At 46.1% G+C, this 16,758-nt stretch overlaps 2 protein-coding genes across 2 annotated transcripts; one reads left to right on the forward strand and one right to left on the reverse strand.

The window, feature by feature from the left end:
• Window positions 1-618: 618 nt before the first annotated feature.
• On the forward strand, window positions 619-6,515 carry tll (nuclear receptor subfamily 2 group E member tailless). The gene is made up of 4 exons (XM_046609091.2): window positions 619-706; window positions 4,486-4,722; window positions 4,810-5,039; window positions 5,434-6,515. The coding sequence occupies exons 1-4, from the start codon at window positions 619-621 to the stop codon at window positions 6,109-6,111; spliced, it is 1,233 nt and encodes a 410-aa protein (XP_046465047.1). The 3' UTR covers window positions 6,112-6,515.
• Window positions 6,516-14,373: 7,858 nt separating this feature from the next.
• LOC124210768 (putative uncharacterized protein DDB_G0294196) lies at window positions 14,374-15,810 on the reverse strand. Its single transcript, XM_046609094.1, has 3 exons — window positions 15,688-15,810; window positions 14,970-15,036; window positions 14,374-14,904 (listed from the first exon to the last, which is right to left on the reverse strand). Exons 1-3 carry the CDS (start codon window positions 15,697-15,699, stop codon window positions 14,471-14,473), a joined length of 513 nt encoding a protein of 170 aa, XP_046465050.1. The 5' UTR covers window positions 15,700-15,810; the 3' UTR covers window positions 14,374-14,470.
• Between the last annotated feature and the right edge of the window lie 948 nt (window positions 15,811-16,758).

Raw genomic sequence — 16,758 nt, forward strand, 5'->3', positions numbered from 1 at the left:
CAGTCAAATTAGCCTCGTGGTGACGAAAGGCGTACAATGAGAGGAGATAATTGTCCCAAGGGCGGTTACGGATGCCTATGAATGGAAAGCTCGACGCCGTTTGCCGCTTCGTTGAGGAATGATCCGTTCTCTACTCGGCGTGAATTCATCCCTTTTTACGAGGGGAGGCTTGTCGGCCAAAGCGCCGCCCCTCGAGCAACGGTGAGGGTAAATTTCGGCCAATGGGAGAGAGGTACGAGCTCGAAACTCCGGCAACCGGCCCATCAAAAAGTCTAGTCGACGATCAGTGTCAGTCACAATTCGTTTAAGAGTTACCTCGGAAGCAATAGAGGTTCTTTCGCCTTCGCACTCTGACATCGAATGTCAACTCGCGCGTGTTTTTGTATCACCGGGTGTTTTATTTATTTTTTTTTTTTTTTTTTTTTTTTTCACATCCGTATGTTTCGATAACCGAAGTTAGCCGTCAAACTGTGCTTCGAAATCGTCACCGACACGGTGTCGAGATCGTTTTAATGAAACAGTGCTATGGTACAACGGTTATTGCAGACTTGACAAGTGCCGGTGGAAAAATTTATGAAGTAAGGAAATAAAAAAATCGTGTTATCGGAGTTCCTCAACATGCAAAACCAGGAGAACCAACTCGGCGGCCACATGTCGATGGCAAATTTATCGTCACCGCCGCAGCCGAAAATGCCTGCCTCGTCAAGTAAGTGATGAAATAGTAATGACATTTTTGTTGTTAAAAAAATCGTCGACGATTTTTCACGCCGTTGAATTTTCATCCGTGACGCAAGAGTGGAAGTGTTTTGTTTGATATTTTGAGAAAACAAACGTCAGGGAATTTCGCTAATCCATCTGTTAAAGGACCGGTCTTTGAAGATGGTGTAAAATGTAGATAAAAAAGGTTCAGGACTGCAGGGTGCCGAACGGTAAACGATAAAAACGTGGGGAGGAAATTGCGTACGGGGTTGAAAAATTTTCTCCGTTTCCTTTTTTTTTTTTTCTACTTTAAACACGCAAAAAAAATCACTTAGCTGCTTACGAAGGTTTCACAGGATTTAAGCTTACGCTGCCCCCTGCTGTGGGTCTTGTCTTATGAACTGTGATGGACGGAGATAAAAGTGCGATTAACACCCGTGTTTGCCGGACAGATTAAACGGACCTCTCGTTCATCCTTGTCTTGGAAGCAATACGTGGCATTGTAAACAGCTGACGATGAGGTGCGGGAAAATAGAAAAACTAGAAGCAATGCCGACAAAGAGAGAGAGAGAGAGAGAGAGAGAGAGAGAGAGAGAGGAGAGGAGAGAGGGAGGAGAGAGAGGAGAGAGGAGAGAGAGAGGAGAGAGAGAGAGAGAGAGAGAGAGAGAGAGAGAGAGAGAGAGAGAGAGAGACGAGAGAGAGAGTGAGAGAGAGAGAGAGAGAGAGAAGAGGAGAGAGAGAGAAGAGAGAGAGAGAGAGAGAGAGAGAGAGAGAGAGAGAGAGAGAGAGAGAGAGAGAGAGAGGATGAGAGAGAGAGAGAGAGAGTGAGAGCGGGAGGGAGGTGAAAACCGTCGGACACTCGGTAAACGTCAGTAGGATTATAATTGCCGGAGTGCCGGTACGTTCGGGAAGGTGAAATCGAGGGACTTTGTTGCCAAATAAAACGATACCCAAAAGTTATGACCCTCGTTAACGACAAACCGCAGTTGTAAAGTGCTCTTGTTCGTTTCACAAGAGCTCAAACGTTGTACCACCGCGTCGTAGATCTTTAAAAAAATTCATCGCGATTATATTAATTTTGCTCCAATCATACCGCATGCGCAATGCCGGATGTTGCTTCCGGTGATGAACTTCGTCCAATCGCAACGGCAAAAGAAGCATAAAGTGAAAAACTCTACCTTCGAATACGTGTTCGTAAAATTTATTCGCACGTGCGGTATAAACAATTTCTCTGATCCAAAACACGTGTCCCGTTGGATCATCTTCAATGAAAACTAATCAGACCGTGATACTGCAAATCTGGGGGGATGTTGGTAAGGGCGTAGGTTCCAGGTGAGGAAGGTCGATTAAGGTGAACCGGGAGGGGATCCTCCTCTCCCCCGGTAGGTCATTACTCGATCTCGTGTGAAATAAAGCCCATGTGGTATTTTAAACGGCATAATTCATTCGCATGAGAAAATAACGCCAGATGTTGAAAACAGTGCGGTATGGTCAGAATCACCGCTCAACACCCGCCAACAGGTTGACGCCTCGTTCGAAAAGTGGGCTTCCGGCGCCCTTCGTCTTGTCACGGTTCACGGCGCCCCACTTTTCCGATTTTCGGATGCCATTCCACAAGTTTACCGAAAATAGTACAATTTTACTCTCGGTAATGCTCAACCCTTCGACAACGTACCGTGTCATTCTGACCGATACCTTTTTTTTTTGAAAGAGTAATTCTTCAAGAATTTCTCTTTTCCTAGGCTTTTTTTTTTTTTCATTTGTGACCAATATTTATACTTATAAACTACACCATCACGTTCCAAGACAGTGACGGTATGCCCCTGAATTTTTCAGCTTGATCGGACACCTACATTTGAAATGGTAACACGTCGAAAATGGGAGAGAGTTATTTTGTCCCACAGTGTTCTCCATGATCGAAAAAATAAGTGTGTTCCAGCCGACCGACTTCTCGAATCATTTGCATAGCTAATTGTCCTGTTCAAATTTACTCGGATTCATATCTATTAGCCAGCAGCTACATGTCTCATTACTGCTGACGTTGACTATGGGTGTAAATGACATTGGTGGATGTTTTTTTCGATACGTTCTTTTTCTTTTTCTAATTTTCGATCGAGGCGGTAAGTAATAAAGCTAAAAAGGTAGCGACAATCCGAATCGTACGTACGGTACAATTCCAGTTTACCGGTTGACAAAGCAAATGATCAGGTGTCGTTACAGCGAAGCATGGGAATTTCGTGACATGTGCTGCGAACTGGCCGGTTTGATGTAAACCAGACGAACTTGCACGCACGTGGTCTGTGTCATACGTACCACTCGCGCATCTGCGTGCGCCGATGATAGCGGATGGCATGGCTGTCCGCCCCCATTCCTCCCCCGAAATCATCATCCCCCTCTCGCTCGGGGTGCAGGAGGCTCGAAACCTCTGCGTGGGGTTGGCAGGGCAGATGTACCGAGCTTGTGTTTTGTTGTTTTAACTGATGGACTCATTACCTGGGGATTTGGAAAAATTAATGCAAAATATCCCCCGGCCGATACGCCCCGCGGGGTTGACAGAGTTGTTTTTCAAAATGCGTACCTTCCTACCTTCTCTATGTTTTTTTAAATTTTTGTTGTTCTTTATTTCATTCGGGAACGTGGTGGGTTATTGCTTAGGTAACGTTTCACGAGTCGGGTCAACAGTTTCAAAGTTCTGTTTGTCTGCCGATCTCCTTCTCTCCTCCTTATTCCGCTTCGACGTTTTCAACTTTTTCTCACCCTCACCGTGACCTAAAAAATAACGTGAATATTGAAAAAAAAAAAAGAAAAAAGCTGAAACACAGGGAGCAGTAATAATTGCGAGGGGGATACGCGATGCATAGTTGATACTATCGAAGAGTTGGTGAAAGCAGCGGGAAGGTACAGAGAGACAGTATGTAACGTTTATCCGGGTGACGGGTGAAACTTTTATATCGTTTGCGACCGCAGGTTCACCCTCGCGTGATTCTCCTCAGGGTTAAATTCGCCCTTATCTCCTCCCCCTTTGCCAAGTTGGCGTCCATCCGGTTCGCCGTGGTCGCGTCCCTCGAAGCTCGTTCGCCTATTAATAAACGGCTGAAATATGCATGTAAGGGATGGCCGGTGCTCAGTGAGCGGTGAATTATTGACCGGTAATAAATTGTTACCTTTGGGTCAAGCGGTGTAACTTTCCTCACGCGATACGATTTCTCCAGCCACCGATGAGGGAGCGGGAAGCATCGGGAAGAAGCGGAAGGGTGCGAGGATTGTCGGGACTCAGCGAGGTCCGGTCCAAAGATTTGGGCACAATCTGTCACAGAATGAAGTATTTTGGTAGGAACCCGTTTACCGGAGGAAAACACCCCGCGTGAATGACGTCCCGATGAATGGATCAATTTGTCGCCAACTCGCAGCGCCTTAGCGTTCCGCTTCCAGCCTCAGCCAGCTCCGCATTATGCGCGAGCATATTGTAATAATTCGGGGCCCGTTCCACCCTCGCTCCATTCATCCCCGTCAGCGGGCGAATTCCCGTTCCACTCGCTGAATAGACGGACCGGACGTTGCCGCTGAATTCATTGAGCGCCGTTCAAGTGAGCAGCCGAAACACGACACTCCGTCCTGTATCGCGATCTCTTGATCAGTGCCCCATTATTCCGGGGTTTAAGGTGCAGGGCCTCGAGCCTCTCTCGCTCGAAGGTTAAACGCTCGTTGACGGCGAGACGGATTTCCAAAGTTACGCCTCTCGCCCGCCCCCTGCAGTCCTACAAACTCATTGTCTTCGTCCCGCAGGCAGGATCCTCTACGACATTCCGTGCAAGGTATGCCGAGACCATTCCTCCGGGAAACATTACGGGATTTTCGCATGCGACGGATGTGCCGGATTCTTCAAACGCTCGATAAGACGCAACCGACAGTACGTGTGCAAGGCCAAGTCCGAGGGTGGCTGCATGGTCGACAAGACGCATCGGAACCAGTGTAGAGCTTGCAGACTGGCCAAGTGCATCCAGGCCGGTATGAACAAGGATGGTAAGCGGAGAAACCACGAGGCGACGACGTCGTCTCATCGAACACTCTTATCGAGACCTAATTTTATTCTCCTTTCCTCCGCCACAGCCGTCCAACACGAACGCGGACCCAGGAACTCGACCCTCAGACGGCAAATGGCTCTCTACTTCAAGGAGCCTGAGGCCATGATGTCGGGAACGTCGCAACCAACGCCGGCCGCCGCTCTGGACTTGGCGCTCCCCAAACCACCGGCCGAACCTCGCGTATCCATCGCTGGTCCATCGCCCCATCATCCGATGCCGCATCCGGTATTCTGCAACGGAATAACCATGCCCAAGGTGAGAGAAAACTTTACGACCGTTTCATTCAAATGGTATTCGATGTGTTTGTTTTACCGAGAGCAAGTTTAAGCCACTCGAAGTTAGATTTCTGTGAAACTGTTAAAACGACGACGTCATGGACGCGTGTGGAGGAATGAGAGAACGTGACTGGAACGCGAAATTCTTAATTAACATAAGTTCCAAGTGTTGAAAATTGACGAAAGTTGTAAAACAATCTTATTGGTCTATCCGATAATCCAACATGGCACATGCCCTTAGATCGACGTAAAATACTTACGAGTCCGTACCAGCCGATCACTTTTCTTACAACATTCAAAAACGACGATCTATGCTTGCGTGGAAAATGCCAAACTCTTCCACCCTCTATCTTGGATCAAACCTCGTTTTCCAGCTCCCGTCGACCTTGGGCGCGTTGCCAACGATGCCGATGGTTTCTTCGATAACGGCGGAATCCGTCTGCGAGCAGGCGGCTCGTCTCCTCTTCCTGAACGTCCGTTGGGCCCGAAGCGTGGCGATCGGCACGGGCCTCTCGATGGAGGACCAGTTGACGCTGCTGGAGGCATCCTGGCGGGAGTTGTTCCTCCTGGCGGCGGCCCAAATGTTGCCGGGCCTGGACCCGGGGCCGTTGCTTCCAAGCGGACCCCAGGGCCTCGGACTCTCGGTGGAAGTGAGCCGGTTCCGGGCGGCGCTGGGCGGTTTTCACTCGATGAATCTGGACCCCCACGAGTTCGCCTGCATCCGTGCTATCGTCCTCTTCAAGGCCGGCCTCGACGGCGAGTCCGTGCCGAACAGCAGCAGCAGCAGCGGATCCGCCTCGCCCGGAACCGTAAATCGGCTAAGAGACGCCTCCTGCGTAGCCAGACTTCGCGACGGTGCCCAACTCGCCCTTGGTCAGCGACTCAGCAGCGCGCCTCTCGGCGCCCTGAGGTTTGGTAAATTGTTGCTACTGCTGCCAGCCCTTAGATCAGTATCGCCACACGCCATCGAGGAGCTATTCTTCAGGCGGACTATCGGTATTATACCGATTGAAAAAATCATCTGCGATATGTACAAAGCGGCTACCGTTTGAGCCGAACACGAGAGCTGAGCATCTTCCCTCGATGTTTAAGGAATTTTGTCGCGAAAAAGAGGAAAGAAAACTCATCGGAGTTGAGTTCTCGACTATTTTTTTTTTTTTTTTATTTCACGTATCGGATGAATAAATTCGTGGAGCTGAGTTGAGTCGATTTTCAACAAGCTCGGGAGAATATTCATATCGAAGTACGAACTGTCGATTTTCTTTCATTATTTCTGATCGGTTTTTTGATTTCGTTTCGTTATCATCGAGCAAAATTAGTGCTACTTTGACACCGTCGCACGATTTCGTGTGGATAAAAAATTCACGAATAATTGATACGAAGCGTGAGAAATTGATCGTTGTAAATGAAATGTTCGTACGTGGATGTGAATCCGATATAACTGATTAACCGGATACAACAGACGCTAGATAACCGTGTATATATATATATATATATATATAAGTATCTAGCTAGGTATATATCAAGTAGATATATTATCCAAAACATCAGTGAAGCGAGGGTAGACGAAAATATTTATATCGCACGGGGTGATAATCGGAATAGCAAATCTCTGTGATGCAAGCATATCACGTACAACGCGTATATAAATTATTGTAAATGCCTTGACCGTGTATAAACTATAGAAATACAGCACTGAAGAGAAAAGAAAGAGAAGAATAATAAACACAAGAGGCAAACGCATGGTTACAATTGATTGATTGATATTTTTCTATTAAATTTTAATATGGGGAAACGCACAAGGTGCGCTGATTGCAATAATTCTGCTACCTTTAGTATTATATAGTTATAATAGTCGCTAGTTAGATTCGTAAGTTTATAAGTCAAGAGGATGATCGATACATGTAAATTTGTAAATAGTCGCACACATACACGGACACATGTTAAAAAACATAGCTGTGAGTTGAAGTCACAAATATATCTACTATATTATAATAAACATATATATTGAATAGAGATAATAACCACTTTGTTCAAGAATCAAGACCTTACCTCTTTACCGTATACTAAAGGGAAAGAAACTAATCACGATAACGTAAGCCTAAGTTTATTAGAAGCATATATATAAAGTTTTCACTCGGTGGAAAAATTATGGCGCTTTTTGAGCTCGGGCTGCAGCGTCGATCTCGATAATCGATTGACATCGACACTGCGGTCGGAAAACGAAGCTTTAAACCCACACCTATCTATGTAAACAGAACGTATTATGAATAAAATAAAGAAAAAAAAAGAAAATCAACTTCAAGTTAACAACCTACATTGACGATTTTTTACCGCATCACTGTACCCCGAACTAACGATAACTTCCGCATTGTGTATCTCGAAGATACTTTTCACTCAGGTAAAATCGACCGCGAAACATGTTGCAGATGAAGTGATTCGTGAGTGGCGTGCATCGGCTTGAAAGAGAGTGGTACAAATTTTTTTTCCTCCAACTTTATTCCTCTTCTTTTCACTGCCCCAGTAGTCCCAAGATTCCGTTTGAGGCAAAGACGTGTCTTGGTAGCTACGTTCCAAGGGGCCGAGATTCGTTCTACCTGCGGAGGAGAACACAATGGTACTTATTTTACGGGGCATTTCATGGTGATTTGCGCGCAAATCGCCGCACAAAGCGTCTCGCAAGCCCCACACCATGTCCGTCAGTATATTTGAGGCATTTCTATTTTCCTCTTCTCCCTCTCTATTATAGGCCAATGCGTAATCACCGTCGTCAGGTTTTGTCCCGCCGCCGGATCTCCGTCTCGTACCCTCCGCCACGGTCAAAATAAATATATCCATCCTGCCCCGAAAGGACTTCTGCATCCCATCGACACGCCGCAGTTTGCTACTTCTCGTGTTTTCGTCAATACCGCATTGTACGAGATCGTCACCCACGCTAAAATACCTCCGAGCGACTGTGTTATTTTTACCGATCATCCGCCAATTATTATTAACATATAGACCCGTTACACCCGACGAGATAAAAAATGCTGATAAAAAGCCACAACTGCACCCAGTTAAAATCAACGGTCAAAATTTGCGGACTTAGAAATACCTCGGCACATTTTTTCGTCTCCTTTTCGTCTCCGAAAAGTTTCAATGTACGAATTTATTCCCGAACAAGGACTTACCGATCATGCGGGAACGACGTTGGCCATTGTCGACCTCGAGTAACACTCGATCACACATGACTAGCGATAAAAACATATTGGCACTCGGTCACAGCGTGTCGCTGGTGTGTATACTCTTGGGAATAAACTCGTTACCAGGCTTTTCTTCTATGTATGGATATACACACGCCTTGTACCCTGGGGTGTCCAGGCGTGAAAACGTGCTACAAATATATCGGCGAGTAGAAAATAGGGGATGATTTCTCGACGATGGCACTTGATCCACGGTGTTTTTATGCGATACACGTTGCATTGGACGAGAATTTTGCGGAAAGTTTCTTTGCTCCATGATTGTAAGGACGACGAGAAAAAAGAGAGGAAAAAAAGATATATATATACATGTATATATATATATGCAGTAAACGTCGTGTCGGAAACATTAAAGGGAGAATTGTTATACAGCCGCTGGCAAAGACTTTGCGCCGCATCATGGGGTAAGATCTTTCAAACCCCCGACAAGGTTTCGGGACTTGGTCAGCATTATCCGCGGACAAATTACTCAGGTAAACAGTCCGCCCAGAAGTAACACCGAGCGTTCAAAATCCGCACCAAACTGTAGGTTTCCACTTTCGTAATCCCAGCCGCAGCCCGAAAAAAAGTTTGAAAAACAAGGACCGAAGTTGCGACGGTTAAAGTCTGGAAAAGTTTCCACGTAAAACGAAATATGAGCTTCATCGCCGCCAGTGGTGATCCGAAATATATCCGAAAAGCGTGAACGGGGCTGAATCCAGCCGACTCGTTGTGTCGGTTAATTATCGTCTCGATTAGATGAAACGAGGAGAAAAAAAAAAAAATAAAAACTAGAAGGGAACTGAAGTGACCGTATGCCGCGCGAGTCTTGTACCCTGGGCCTTAAAAGTCCCTCGATGGCTTCTGCTCCCAGCGATCTGCAAGGCAATGCTGTAGCCTTTCCGGACGAGTGAATGAAAATCTCTCTCTCTCGTTGGCCTCTGGGCCATTGTGATATTTTTCGCGTTGAATTGGTCCCCGGTTCGGAATTCCGCCGCTTAAGATAAAGGGAGTTGTAACAAATGTCGGGCCCATTAAGTGGTCATCGAGTAGTTCCCACCAGGCGTACCGACGCCATTGCCGTTCCAGCTTCTCTGCACCTTGCCTGGTCCACCGACAAAACCCCGTCGAGCAACAGTAACAAAACACTATCGATGACGCCAAACAAAGCTCAGGATGTAATTGCACCTCTGTTAACAATGCTCTCTCGATTGTGCTACATCGATTCAATGCCCGCCGCTGCTGCAGCCTCGATTTTCGACGACGACGAGGACTCCACTCAAGATACGTTCGGGGCATTGACCGCATTGTTTTGAGGTAACAAAACAGAAAAAACGTACTCCATATGCGCCGCCGCGCATTGTAGTCAATTAGTGGTATCGACTGGTTGCCACTTATCGCCCTGATTTCGTGTTGTTCACGTATACACGCAGCACGAGTACATAATCAACCTTGTACTCATTGTATGCCTTGGACTTCTCGCCGTGAATAATTACCGCCACCCCTTCGCCCCTTCGATTTCGGGGGGATACAAAAAATAACGGGGTGAAAAATCACCCCCGAATCTCACGAGGGTTGATAATTAATCGTAGGTCTACGCTTAGAGCAATACGATGTGCAGTGCAAAATGATGGCCTTGGTACGTCGAAGGAAGTCGAACGTTGTTTGTAACAGGTTTTCTTGAGCTTAAATTCTTAACGCGGTAGCTGGAAATTCGTGACGCCGATTATCAGTCACTGTATCGGGAATCGAATTCCATTCCGCAAAATTCGCATAGAGAATTTCAAGCACTCGCGGATTGAGTTCCATTAAGATGGTACAGGTATGATTCGACGCGTCGTTGCGTACATTATTTTTAAATACCGCGAGTTTCGAGGTACGCTTGAGTCATAAGAAAAAAGTGAAACATTTGTGAATAAGAGATTAAAACCGCCAAAGAAAGCATTTCAGAAGCGTGAATATTACGTTTCGTTTGAAAAATATCTCGAATATTTGTCACCGTGCTGCCGAAGAACGCAAACTCAGCAATTCGTTCTTCGTTCGTCTTTTTACAGTGGTTAAGCGGTAAAAGGATCAAGTACGAAAAAGAATCACGCTCTCGTAGGAAAATGTCTGGGAAAAAAATGCTTTCCAATTGCAAGATCATTAAATCGAGTAGCACGTGTGAATCGCATCCGTTGACGAAAGAGTTTACGATCCTTTGCCGAACAGCAAAGTGAAAAAATTTGGTTTGGCGGAGCGGATTTCGTCGACAAACGTTACGTCCACCTTGTTCGAGCGAATTTCTGTGCAAGTATAAAATATTTCTAGTAGAGCGGAAATTGAGTTATCTAAGTTGTAAACGGGGGTGGGCAACTCGGCGTGATTGCTTCTTAACCCCACGTTGTATTATTCGCACGTGAGGGGTTCCTCGCGTCAGGAATTTAATATACCTACCCACCCACCGACCGACACTCGTAATGTTCGGGGTGCGGTGCAGTCGAAATGAGCGAAGCGTCGAGACGGTTAAAGAACGGCAGAAAAATCGTCCGAGGTATATAAAACTCCGTCGAAACATTTCACCCCCCCTCCCTCATAACCGAGGGTGTCGTTTCTGCTCTCCTATTGTCGGAACTCCGGTGATGCACCCATTATGTCTGGCTTGATGGGAACAGATTATGTTGGTTCCTGTCACCGAGGGGCTCATCACCGTCGTGACACTGAAGCTTGGGGGATGGATGGATCGCTTATCCTGCATTCGGACATGCTTATTATTCGTATAAATTACCCGCGGAAGCTGGCCAACGGTTTGGCTCGATTTTACATTCACTTAGGCGTTGATGGTTCGAGGCGAAACGTTACCGATGAATTAAATTTCTTACCGTGAGTTTTTTTTTTTTTTTTTTTTATTTCCAAAGCATGGTATCCGGCAACCCAGGACCAGAAATACGGTTCGTTTCACCTGACGCAGGTTGGCCTGCATAGATTAGCGGGCTTCTTTGTGCCCGAAGGAAAAACTCGAGCAAGAACCACGCCAATTACCTATTCCGGACTTGAGATTTCGTTTTTCACTCGTTCTTGTTCCACCGGGTCTTCTCTCTCGCCCGAGGATTAGCCAGCAGGAATTTTTCTGGTAGAGGCGGCGGCAAGGACTAATGCGTCTCCGGGTCCGGTGGTTTTCTCTGCATACCTACCGAGACTCGGGATCATTGATCATTGAGGTGTGAAAATAATATGTCTCACAATAAACCTGACTTTAACTGTCCTAATTGAGAGCCTCGTTTGCATACCTGCGGCGTGCTTCAAAGACCGGGTGAGCTTCGGCTGTTACACGAAGATTGAAGTTACTTCGAGCCCTCGTTGGCGAACGCTGCAATCGTCCTAAACAAGGTTCGGATCCGACCTCGTTCCTCGATGGCAAAACAAAAAAGAAAAACGGTAAGAGGAAGAAAAAAAAAAAAAAAAAAAGAAACACAGAAGTGCTGCAAAGAGAGAAATCAGGCGTACCTCAATGATGTAGGCAGAAACGCTTAAGGCGGGAGGATGGCTCGGCATGGTGAGGCTTTGTGGATGAGACTTCGACCCTCGGGGGCCACACGTGATCTCATTGTTGACGGTAAAGCAGACTAGAGAAAAATCCAGCATGGCCGTCAGTAAGGGCCGGCCAATCACTGCTCTTTGGATGACAGCTGCTCATCGTTTTCCTGTACCTACATGTACACGATCAGCGCGCATTCACCCCGCTTTTACCCATGCTGCGGCTTGGCCCCTAGCTTTCTGATTTTTGCCTTACGGAGTCAGCCATTGTCGAAGACTGGTTTCTTGGACGCGGAGGCACGCACCTCAAATCGGACGGGATGCTGCTTCAACGATGCACCTGGAACCAATGCCGCGAAACGTTGAGAGAACAGGGAATAAACCAAATTCTGAGCACAGTTTTCCGAGATTAGTTCCTCGATTTCGCCACTTGAGCTTATGCAACGACGGGCGTACTAATCCGTGCATATTGCTCGGCACACGGTTTCTTGTTATTGAAACAAATCCCGTCATGTTATCATTAATGCACTGGAAAGCGGGTCGCGTTCGAGGGGACGGAAGAGGATCACCGATATCTCAACTGCAGGGGTTGACGGGCGTCGCGACGCCGCCGCCGCCGCCACCGCCGAAGCCACCGTCCCAGCTTGCCGCGTGCTCCAACCCCCCTCATGGGATTAGGCGCAATTATTGTAATCACACTACAGACCGCAGAGCAGTTCACACGGTTCTGACTAGGTGTTCCAGAATCCGTCTCCAAAAAACGCGGGTTGACAAAAACTTTACAGAGCTCATTGGCGTGTCTTCGGTAATTGAATAAAGAAAAGTACGATCAATGGATAAAGGCGAAAGACAGAGGAACAAACGAAAACACCAGAATTCCGTGTTTTTTTTTCCAATTCTTTTAGATCCATGAAGGATAAGTGAAACGGTTAATCACGCATATCGTTCCTCGCTTACGGTACGAGAATCCCGTATACGGCAGCAATTATTTATTTGTGGCTATAGGTATCGAGGACGCAGCTTGGCTTGTAACTCCCATAATTATGTTAGCAATGTGACGAATGACAAAGAGATCGCTCTCCGCATCGAGAAGGACGTTCGGCAAACCCGCGAGGTTTGAGATGACATGGCAGGCTGGTGCCCCAGCTGCCGGTAATCCTCCCTTTGTAATCTGCCTCCATGAACCACGAGCATTGGCGCGGGCTCGCCGATATTTAGACGAAAAGAAAAGAAAAAAAAAAAAGAAAAACTATCAGATCTGACAAATTCTCGATAAACGTTCATTGCCCGAGGTTTGATTACGAACGAATCGCGTTTATCTTCCTTCGGATCAAAAATATATGACATATGAATCCCTCCTTAAAACGGAACTCGTAAGATCGTTAAAAGCCTCTCCACTTGCGATTTTTCGAAATGTATCTCACCGGATTTCGTTCGGGGTTTTGGGCACGTGCCCCGGGTCGGCGCCGCTGGGTAAGAGCGGTTGATGTCACGCTGTTGGGTACCCCGGTTAATAGAGTCCACGACTTTAATGGACTCGCTAATCCGGCTGCTGTTTGGGAGCAGGGCAGAGGCGGCCCGAGGACCCGGTGGCAGGGTTTCGGTGGCTGCCACATCGGCGAATGCCACCGCGGAGATACGCCCCTTGTGCAAGCCCAGCGGTGCGATGATACCTTGATTCCGGGAGTGACAAATCGACCCCCCTCGGGTGGCTGGAAACCAAGGTGAAGTGGGAAGGGCGAGCGAGACGGGGGATGCGGGGGTGGGGGTAAAAACTAGAACGGTCTATTCATAGAGCGACCGGAATGTCGGATTTTCATACAGGCGAAAATCGTGTTCGCAAAAATTTAAAAACGTGGATTGTGCAAGTACGGTAAATTGTAAATATGGAAAGTTGAAATACAGAATGACAAAATATCGAAAGGTCAAACATAGAACGGCAAAATCGAGAATTTTTAGGAGAGGAATTCTGATGATTCTACAGTTTTACATTCTGTATTCTGACTTTTCTATTCTTTCACTTCTCCATACTTTTACTAGCCAAAATTTTTAAATTCTATAAATTAAGTTTTCGCTTCTTTGAAAATTTCATACCGAAGCCCTTCAAGTTTTTGATATTTATACATTTTTATCCCCACCAGGTTGCGGATTTGCCAACTGCAGGGTGAAACTCGGAGTTTTTTTACCCCACGGAAGGAATCCCGAGTAGAATTCGCTCAAAAGTGCCGCTGGAGAATTAATATAATCTAATAATTTCTCCGGGGGTTGAAAGAGTTTCTCCGCTCCAGGCTGCGCGGAGAGATAGCATGAAGATTCTTTGTCACCGGAGAGTGATAACCCCCCGGTGTGCCGGGCGAGGTATATCTATTAATTCTGATCTCTCCATTAGCGCGAGAACCCGGATTCGATGGTATCGCAGCCCTCGCAAAGTTTGACAAACATTTGTCTCCCCGCCACTTTCGAGGCAATCGCTTGAGCCGCCGGGTGACACAGATTTATCGAAGATCCCGCGACGCGACGAGAGAGGCTCGATATACAAACGGAATAAATTTCTGCACCCCCTGCGGAACTCGGCCGATGTATTGTCAGAGAATTTTTTTCATTTATTTTACTCTTGTTCGTTCCCTGGGCGCTGCGGAACGCAAACACTTATATACTGAAATTATTGTTCAAGTTCCTAGTACAAGCGACGCTGATCGGGGTAAAACAAGCCGCCGGGTGGCTGCTGCTGCTGCTGCTGCTGCTGCTGGTGGTTCCTAACCACCGAGTTCTGCGGCTGACCCTGCTGATACGGATGGGGGTTGAATTGGGCCTGCGGATTTACTCCAGGATTGTACGCCGCCTGAGGCTGGGCCTGATACTGCTGGTGAATGGGTTGCGATGCTCCGTATTGAACCTGAGGGTTGTACTGGGGTCGGTTTTGGCTCGGGGCCTTAGCCAATTGGGGCGGCGGCTGGGCCGGGATGTGGGTTATCGGTTCCCGAGCCTGTTGGAACTGCAGAATCTGCTTGATGTCCGCTGGAACTTGGGAATAGGGTCTGTAGTTTATGTGCTCAACTTGCGGCTGGGCAACGGTCACCGGATTTGAAGCTCTGGCTCCGCGGACGCGTCCTGGAACGAGAAATGTTGAGTCTAAGAAACGGTTTTGGATCAATTGTTCGACAATGGCAGCTCACCGTAAACGTTGATGGCTTCAGAGGCGACGAGACTTCCGGAAAGGGCCGTCAACGCCATCAGAAGAACCTGCAAATTTGAATGCTTGTCAGTATCTGCTCCGCTATGATCCGTAACGGCAGGTAGACATTTTTTCCTGCGACTTCGCAGGGGTTATATTTCGTATTTCATACGCGGATGCACGTTGTTGCATAAAATACGCACGCACAGCGGGAAAAACGACTGCGTTGGACGGAGCGGAGCGATTGCATTAGAAAGTAATGCAGCCGGGAAATGATTGGCTGCACTATCGTATACGGATACCTACTTGACTGTAGGGCGTGGCAAAGGTCACCGAAGATGTTTCTCATCGTTCTTGTCAATGAAGACGAATGCGTGATTTTTTTTTTCTACATCAAATGGAAAATCTCGGGAAAGGAAATCGGTATAGACTCTGTGTACGAAATTTTCTTAACATCGATACGTGTATGTGAAAAATAAAGAATCCATTTATTTGAGAAACTACTTTGCAATTCATTGATACTGTCATAACTCCTGGTTAATAAGCAATCGAATACCGTTTTAGAAATCGTTTATGATTGATTTGAATTTGAAAAAATATATGGACCAGATTTTGCGAATTTTTTTCTTTTTCAAAAATGGTATCGTGACAAAACTGATTACACTTTTCTTTCGATTTCACGTATAATAATCGTTAATACGAGGGCAGATAATACTCACTGGGTACTTCATCTTGCGAAACGGAACGCGTTAAACTGAACCTGACGAACTGACGGTCGCCGCAGAAACTGGGCCTTATGTTGCTCCGCGTTTCTATAATACGGGCGAGCCTCGAGTACAGGGTAAAATGTGAATGACCACCTCCGTGAGGCGAAGGCGTCACGGTTAGCTGGCGACGAATATTTATACATACTTTATTAGATCCCGGCTTCGAGTCGACGTGTCCTGCTGCATGCACGTAAGTCTCTTTACCTGGCGCCGTGCAACCGGGACGCGGAAAGCTGCGCGACGTGTTTAATAAGAGGAGATTTCATATCGCAGTTCCTGTATTCAGGCCTCATAATTTATCAATCTGGATCATTGACTGCTCGAAAACGTATTTCAAAGTTTTTTGTTTTTCTTTCATATTACTTTAATCAAACCGGAGCTTACCGTTACTTTTTTTTTCTAATAGATATCGGAAACTAGGGAGCTGAATCGTTCCTTTTCGTTGTTTTATGCGGAAGGAGTAAGGTAAAATTTTTGTCCTATTAGTTACTAGCTGTGATATGAAATCTCTCGATTAATGAGTAGCTACGTATATAATTTTATTCAAAGCACTTATCATCGGAACAACCAGTTATACGAGGATGATTTTTTTATTTCTCGCTTGTTATTTTTTGCAAGGAACATGTCAGATTATAGACATGCGTGTGACTGCTTTCGTAACCCAGAAACTTGGAACACGATATAGGTAGACATATATCGATTTCTTTTATTTATATCTGACATAATTATTACATAAGATTTAAATGTCACGCTAGACTTCCGGTCAGATAAGTAGGTTTCATGCTGTAAATATGACTTTCATTATTGATCCATTTTTTCCTATACAACATCTGAGACAAGTCAATAATGCTGTATATTTTTAGACTAGATTTTAAATTTTCTTGTAAAATTTTACCAGTCGTTATAGATGATGGATTAATTTTCACTCATTTATTATAACCTAATTTTGTGAAAAAATATTTATTCATTTTCACAGTAAATCAATAGATGATGTAAAAGAGGTGTGTACAAAATTCAGTCACA

This window comes from Neodiprion pinetum, chromosome 1, assembly GCF_021155775.2.
Source record: "Neodiprion pinetum isolate iyNeoPine1 chromosome 1, iyNeoPine1.2, whole genome shotgun sequence".
Taxonomy (NCBI): Eukaryota; Metazoa; Arthropoda; class Insecta; order Hymenoptera; family Diprionidae; genus Neodiprion; species Neodiprion pinetum.